The sequence below is a fragment of the Asterias amurensis genome, chromosome 5, assembly GCF_032118995.1.
Source record: "Asterias amurensis chromosome 5, ASM3211899v1".
NCBI classification, from domain to species: Eukaryota; Metazoa; Echinodermata; class Asteroidea; order Forcipulatida; family Asteriidae; genus Asterias; species Asterias amurensis.
In genome coordinates, this window is record NC_092652.1 from 6,029,783 (window position 1) to 6,038,116 (window position 8,334).

At 38.5% G+C, this 8,334-nt stretch overlaps 1 protein-coding gene across 1 annotated transcript in view; it reads left to right on the forward strand.

Moving 5' to 3' along the window:
• Positions 1–1,211: 1,211 nt before the first annotated feature.
• Positions 1,212–8,334, forward strand: part of LOC139937407 (aminopeptidase N-like) — a 22,100-nt gene continuing 14,977 nt past the window's right edge. The window contains exons 1-4 of the mRNA XM_071932542.1: positions 1,212–1,335; positions 4,630–5,348; positions 7,210–7,483; positions 8,292–8,334. The exon at positions 8,292–8,334 is cut by the window's right edge and continues 78 nt beyond it. Coding sequence (XP_071788643.1) covers positions 4,651–5,348; positions 7,210–7,483; positions 8,292–8,334 — 1,015 coding nt within the window. The 5' untranslated portion in view covers positions 1,212–1,335; positions 4,630–4,650. The remainder of the gene's footprint in view (positions 1,336–4,629; positions 5,349–7,209; positions 7,484–8,291) is intronic.

Below are 8,334 nucleotides of genomic sequence, written 5' to 3' on the forward strand. Positions count from 1 at the left end.
ACTGGGCTTGTTTGGCTTTGAGGGTTTTTTTCGATGCTTAATTCACTGTACTGGTCTCGGGTCCGCAGTCCGGTGATAGTTTCGAGCCCTGATTATTCCTGTCAGCAATGTGTATGTCTATCCAGAGATACATTACATCCTCAGAACGATCACAAATTTACTTTGAATTTGTTCTTATTTTTTTTTATGTCCAGTAGAAACTTTGACTTGTGTCATTTATTAAGGTTTTTCTTCATTCCATATTGAAACTAGTTGTAGCCACTTGACTTAGAGGAACGGACTGGCTATCTTAAATAAAGATGTTAACTCCCTTCCCCCCCCCCCAAAAAAAAGAGAAAAAACGCACAAGATGCCGTTTTCGGACATTCCGAACGTACTATATTTTAACCGTAAATTTGCATAAGATTTTATTAAACAACACTGAATCTGTATAAGATTTAAATTATCCTAGGTATTATTTCCTGATCGATTCGTTCTTTATTTTGCTTGTCCACTTCTTTTTGTTTTACTATTGGTATATTATTCTTTATAATTGAAGTTTACAAATTAATAAAATGTTTACTCTATATTGAGATTATATATTCATACTCCCATATTTGAATGGTTCCTAGGCTCATGTTTTCACTGACGACCTAAAGTGGGCAACGAAGTGTTATCAGAAAGAACAAAAAACACTCGAACAACCTGGTCAAGATCCTTCCGCACTCATTGTATGTAGGCTGCCAGTCAAATCCTCCGTCCATTAAAACACATCGTTTGGTGCAAATATACGTGCGCAAAACAGTACAGTACACATCGCAAGCATACGAAATTAAATGCATCTGAAAAACATCACCTTGAACAATCAAAACACAGCTATATGGAAAGCGTACGTCACTAGACGTTCATCCAATGAAATCATGGGGTTGGTAAGGCCAGTGCCTATACTGCCAGGGGACCAGTCTAGTTCAAGCCAAGGTGGTGTGTCCAACGTTGTGGGGTTCCCTTTGATACCCCCGTCCCTGTGACTTGTCCCTCCCATTGTGCTTGGCTTGTTTGTTGGATTGGCAATGAACTTTCCTCATCACAAAAGGCCCATCTTTTGGGTCACAGAACTTGAAGGCCTATTAAAATAACAATACAACTCACTGCAAACTGGGTTTATGGGAGTGCCGTGTAATCTCTCAAAACCAAAACCAGGGCCGAAGCTCTATTCACTCACCACACGGAACAGAGAATTTTCATAAAGGTTTGCTTCGCTTTGGTGAACTTGACACACACCACTGAGATCCCATCGTTTCATTTACCAGTCGGATGCCCAATGTACATGTAAACCAACCAAAAACCGTGAACTTGGTAAGTTGTATTTCATTGTTTTACTGTGCATATGGTCTGTCAATATTATTAGGTTTTCGGTTATACCAGGTGTGTATCTACTTGCCGCGTAGATACCAAACCGGCTCACTTCAGAGCAAACACTCCCGCCATAGGGATGTACACATGGTTTTGTGGAAGTGTCGTGGCCGAGCAGTTAAAAGCACAGAATTTCAAAGTCTGGTGTTTCTGATCAGCAGAGTGTGGTTTCGAATCCATAGCCATGACCTTGTGTCCTTAAGCAAGACACTTAACCATTTTTTCGTCATCCAGGTGGGACGTAAAGCCGTTGGTCCAATGTGTTGTGTAAACGCATGTAAAAGAACCCAGTGCACTTATCAAAAAGAGCAGGGGTACGCCCCGGTGTTCCTGGCTGTGGCTGCTGTATGCGCCGTAGCATCTTGTAAACCCTTATAAGGTGCTAAATAATTGGGTCTCAGAATTCAACACTGCAATAACCTCTTTTCAACTTCTAAATGGATTCCCATGTCACACTTAAAATAATTGTTGTCGGGGTTAAATACTACATTTTTCTGTTGATAATATAGGAATCGAACAGCTCCACTACACACACTCTTATGGCACATTACAGTAACAGGTTCATATTTAACTGCATTTTTTTAGATTTGGTTATTTTCAAATTTACAGCTTAAAATTGTCATTATGGTCTGTAAATTGCTCTCGAAACAGGATTTTAAAGCAACAAATTTTTGTTTTACCATTTTTTCCTCCAAATCGTGAAAAATATGCTGTAGATTTTACGACTCAATCTAATTTTGCTATGGTAACTTTTTTCAAAATGGCTAAATCACACGTATTTGTTGCATTATATCACACTCGTTGTCGTGTTTTAGTTTCAAGGGATACAACAATCTATCCCTTCCTCTTTTTCGGTTGGTTGTGAGCAGCAAAGGACAAACAAATCTATCCCTTCCACTTTTCAGCTTGATTTAAGCACCAAAGGATAAACAACTATTGACTTTTTTTTCTCCTAAAGGTATTTTATGGAGAAAAACAGTAAAGTTTTAACATTTTGAAAACATCTTCAAGAAAAGTTGCTATATGTTACCAAAAACAGTACAAAACTAAAAATTGTTTATTTAATTGTGAACCTGTTTATTTTTGGTTATTTGTCAAGTATCTTAAAATATTCATTATGGTCTGAGAATTGCTCTCGAAACAGGATTTTAAAGCAATAAGTTTTTGTTTTACCATTTTATCCTCCAAATCGTGAAAAACATGCTGTAGATTTTAAGAATCAATCTAATTTTGTTATGCTAACGTTTTAAAAATAGATAAATTCCACTTATTTGTTACAATGTATCGCACATTTTGCCGTGTTTGAGTTTCAAGGGATAAACAATTCTACCCCTCCTACTTTTTGGTTGGTTTTGAGCAGCAAAGGATGAACAAATTTATCCCTTCCACTTTTCAGCTTGATTTGAGCAGCAAAGGATAAACCAATCTAACCCTCCTTTTTCTTGCTAAGTTTGTGCACCCAATACTGAGTTTGTTCTCCCAAAAATATTTTATAGAGAAAAACAGCATAATTTCAACACTTTGAAAACATCTTCAAGAAAATTTGCTATATATTACCAAAAAAGGCAAAAAATAGAAAATCATAGTTAATTGTGAACCTGTTCAGTGCAAAATGCCAACAGGACCGACCTTAAGTACTCTTCCAACGTACCATGGTTTCTGTTTTCTCTTGGACGAAATCAAGTTGTTATGAAAACGATAACTACTGAACTCGTGAAAGGCGCGATTGACCTTCTTTTGTACCGTCGTCAATATACTGACATGGACACGGGTACAATAGCGTGTAGGGTATCAGTCGAATTTATTGAAAAGAATTCGTTCTGGCACAAAAGGCCGAACCTGAACCCGTTATACGCATGACCCAACACCAAGGGTACGAAATTTGTTGTTATTACAACTTGGGTTGGCACTTGGTGTATCTCAACATATGCATAAAACAACAAACCTGTGAAAACGTGAGCTCTTTTTGTCGTCGAAGTAGCGAGATAATAAAGAAATAAAAAAAAAACACCCTTGTCTAACCCTTGTGACCCAGTAAGTTTTTTTTCTAACAATTATTTTGAGTAATTACCGATTGTGTCCACTGCCTTTAAATTTTCAAAACGTGCATTAAAAACTCCATTTATTTTACTGTTTTTTGTCTTTCTTTTTTCGTCTTTTTTTTAAGAGGGAAACTCAAAGCATTCGCTGGGCAAAAATGTTTTTGTTTCATCATGATAGACAAATGACTTGCCAGACGATGTCTCGTTCAGTGACGCTGCAACACTATTGACTTGAAACATGTACACACAACTGTATACTAATTTTGTACAAGTTTAAAGGGTAAGGTAAAAATCTGGGTATTATGTTCAAATGTTCACATAACAAGGGTCAGAGGAACCGATTGACAAGTGTTTGTCCAAATTAAATTGATTTTAATCGAAGACTGCGAGGATATTTTTTCAGATCCTTTCTTTGTAGTCATAATGCTGTAATACAATGCCTAGGGATTGTAATGCTAAATGTATGATTTTGTATTTATAAAATTTATGAAGTTTTTATGACATATTTATATGTATTTTACATAGTTACACGGTTGCTATGTAAAATACATATTTAATATGTATTTTACATAGTTACACGGTTGAGTGAATAAAGTTCTACATGTCATAAAAACTTCATAAACATTATTTGGTTCCACAGAATTTGGTCCGACAGGACGGCGTTGGTTCACTGTGTCGATCATTATACCTTAAAATAATCGTTCATACCGTATTCATTACAACTCTTTTCATAACATCCCCGATGCAAACTTAGCATGTAATAAATCATTTGCAGTACCCGCTGCTAAAATATAGGATTCGAACTGTCTCTAGCTACCGGGCAATCTATAGGTATAGTTGGTATGACAATGCTCTAAAATTACAAGGGTCGTGGGTTCGAACCCCACAGTAATTAGCCTGTGATTTTGTTCACATAAGTCAGGTAAGTTTTGAGTATACAGTGCTTACACGCATCGGTGTACTTGGATAAAAACAAAATTGGATATTCTTTATCCCCGATGCAAATTTAACATCTGTTAAATCTGGCTTTATAACAAACGCATCTTATAGCCCAAATCGCCCCATGGCAATGTGTCTATTTAGAGTGATAGTGACTGAAAATGTTTCTCGGTATTAAAACAACTTGATTCTAATTAAAACAACATGAATCAGTATTTACAATATCAGTGACTTTTTTTATATATTTATTTGTCAGGTTATCTAAAGGCAAATTAGAATGACGCAGGGCCATTTCGACCTCGAAGTGGCGGGCTCTTCGGACCGAGCGTCGGGAAGTCAGAAAAGCGGTGTGCACTGCAGCAATGGGGGAATATTCTTCGCTATATTGACGGTCTGTGTGCTCATCGCTGCAACAGCGCTTCTTGTCTTCTACATTCCGGACCGTACCGTCAAGCAAGTCGTTACCGTAACCCCATCCACGAAGGACCCTGTACCGACTATAGCACCGACTGCAACGTTGTCTCAGCCACCCTGGACACCGGTAACTCGCCCACCTCCTTCGGAGCTGATGGAAGGCCGGCTCCCCACGTCGGTCCTACCGAGACGCTACGAGCTCAACCTCCGCCCGTTCCTGTACGACGATGACGTTCCGGACTCAAAGCTCGGTGAGAGATTCACTTTTGACGGCTGGGTCCGGATAAAAGTGGAGTGCATTGAAGCAACGGACGAGATCACACTTCACTCCAAAAATATAACCATTCATGGAATGCCGACTGTCCAGAGCGTCTCGGATAAGACTGACATCTTTGAGAGTTATAAGGAGATCGAGGAGTACTCTTTCTTGGTTCTCAAGTTGAAAGAGATGCTTCGACCTCATGAAGACTACGACATCTACATGACGTACTCTGGTATCATGGCTAATGACACATTCGGTTTCTACCCAAGCAAGTACATCACGTCACAAAACGAAACAAGGTAAGTTTACAATTGGAGACTTAAAATGCTAGGTGGCAGCAGACCTACCAGGTAATGTCCATTTTTGACGTAGTTGTGAGCATGCGCTCATTACTGAAAACAATTAATTTTACCTGGTTAGCGTCCCAACCAAGCGTCCCAAAAGTCCCCCATTATAGTTTTATGAATACTAATATGAGAAATAACAAACAGTATTGAAATGTTATGTCAATTGCCAAAGGAAAACTTGTGAGATGCATGATTTTTTACTGCCCCTCTAACCCATTGTTACAGTCATTTGGGGAGGTAGTGCTTTCTGCTCTACCAGCCAGGCTTCTGATGGATGATACCCGTGCCTTCATGGACTGTAAATGGGGTAACCCTGTTTCAGCCCCTTATTATTATTATTGCTTTATTTAAAAACATCCAAACTTGGCAGCCAGAGGCTGAATTGCGTTTAAAATTACAGAGCATAAGAAAATATATATACTATTATTAAAATTACAGAAAACATTAGGAGTAGGTGGCAACCACGACCCCTGGAAAAAATAGTTGTGTGTAGTCCACATCTTGAAGTGGCCTTCAAACCATTGTGTCTTGCGACTCGCATAAAAAAAAACAGAAAAAAGGTGGCGGGAAATGGCCGTTTTCAACATAGCTCCAAGACTCTGGAACTCAATTCTCGAAGACCGAAGACAAAATGCACAACATCACTCCTACCAGCAGAACCTTAACAGACACATAAACGTGCTCGCTTCCCAATAATTTGGCCATGAAACTTTTACCAAGTCGTTACAGGAAAATGTGCCGTACAAATGTTTGACTATTGTTATTGGTTGCGTTGAGAAGAATGGACGAGAATGTGTAGATTCGTGAAAAGAATGTACGAGCCGAAGGCGAGTACATTGTATTCACGAATCTACACTTTAGAGTTTGACTTCAACTATTGCCTCCATTGGTTACAGTTTCAATGATTTGGGTTTCTCAATAGTAACAACACTAGTTAAGCTAATTTTGTATACGTTCAAAAACAACGGTTGGTTACATCAATATTTTACAAACTATATAGGCCCTAGGCATTCTTTAGTCATAGTGCTTGCAACATTATCGAGTACAACGTCAGTTTGCTCAGCTAAAAATAAACTGGAAAATATTTTTGTAAATTTCAAGATTATGTGACCCACTCTGTGAAAATGAGTCACATGTCGCCCAATGCATTATTAAGTTATGGACAGTTTACTGTTTTAAGATCTGTATAGTTGCATTGTTAACATTTAGAACACTTACTTTTAGGCAATAAAGCTATGAATACAAAAATGTTGTGGTCATTCTTATGTCTAATTTGTATCATTTTGCACGAAATGGTAGTTAAGAATATCATTTTACTTGTAATTCGTTTTTCACAAAAACAAATGTGTAGTGGCTAGTTTCAAACGCGATACACCCCAAAGCTTAGACATATACCAAATTACTGCTGCTGCTCTTTCCAGCCATGCATATAATAACTCAATTCTTGAAATTGCCTACATGTGACTCATTTTCACAGAGCGGGTCACATATATATATTCAGCTAACCAAACTTTGTCGCACTTCATGCTATTTTTCAGTTTGGAAAAACAGTAATTTTCAAGTTGAACTATTGTTACGACTCACTCAACTGTAGATTATTTTGCGAATCTTCACTAAGTGTACATTCGTAAAGTCACATTAATAGTTTAATAGTTGGTAAGACACTGCTCTAGAATTGCAAAGTCGTGCAAATTTCCAACTAATTTTAAGTATTATTGTTTCTGGCAAGGGAAATTTTAACAACCATTGTTTGAGTATAGAGACATTGGACCCCAGTTCAGATTAATTGCTCCATGGACGTTTTGAAATACAGATACATCGCAACCAGTCAGATGTCCTTCACGTTTGCCCGCCGCGTCCTGCCGTGCTTCGACGAGCCAGTGTTCAAGGCATCCTACGACGTACAACTAGAACATCGTACGGACATGAGCGCCTTATCTAATGGCATTGAAATACGACGTATACAGTTGGACAGCCATTGGTCTAGGACTTACTTCAAGAGGGTACACTCATTGTCGACGTATATTTTGGCAGTTGTGGTACATGATTACTCGGCCATCAACATCACAAATGCACATGGATGTTTGGTATGGATGATTTTATTGTGTTTTTTAAAGGCACTACTGGTGACGGTTTCAAAATGATAGTCCCATGAATCTTCAGAAGTTAATTTTGATTTGCTATCTCGTCCTAACTCGAGATACTAGTCTAAAGGACGGGTAACTCGTCTTAACTCGAGATAAAACTAGTTTTTACTCTTTGTAAAATCCACCTTACACCTTTGGTAATTAGCCTATTACTCAGAATATATTGTTATTAGCATCAAAACTCACTAGGTTACGAGCGATCCGACGAATAGCTTTTGATGGTTATGGGTAGTAGCATTGTTAGAAACCACTCCTCTGAAGTCAATTAATTTTTTGGGAAAGTAAACTCACACACATGTCTTTATATATAATGACCACAAACAGTTGACATTCCTTTGTTCCTTTTCCTGACAAACGTGGACCGGGAGAGTTGAAACGCTAGGTGGCAGCAGACTTATTACCGCTGTTAACATAAGGCCCTTTTCGAAACCACGGCTTCGACTCAGGCTAGCTTGGTCCCGTGGTTGTTTTGACAATATTGCGCGTGCTTTGCATATACGGCTCAGAGTATCTATCAGACATGAGGACGGAGCCTGAAGCCAAATCCAAAGCCTAGGTCGTGGTTTTGCAAAGTGCCATAGTTCTGAGCTAGTGCACATTACCGAGAACAATGGAAATGCATGGTACGTCGCATTGTTATCCTTACTGTGAGAAAGCAGTCGTTGCCCTTTTTGTTGTGAGTCATCGGTTTTGATTGTCACAAACTCACAACACAAAAGTCCCAACATTATTCCTGATTGATTTCTAGATTCGTGTTTGGTGCGAGACTGAACTGATTGACTATGCTCCGT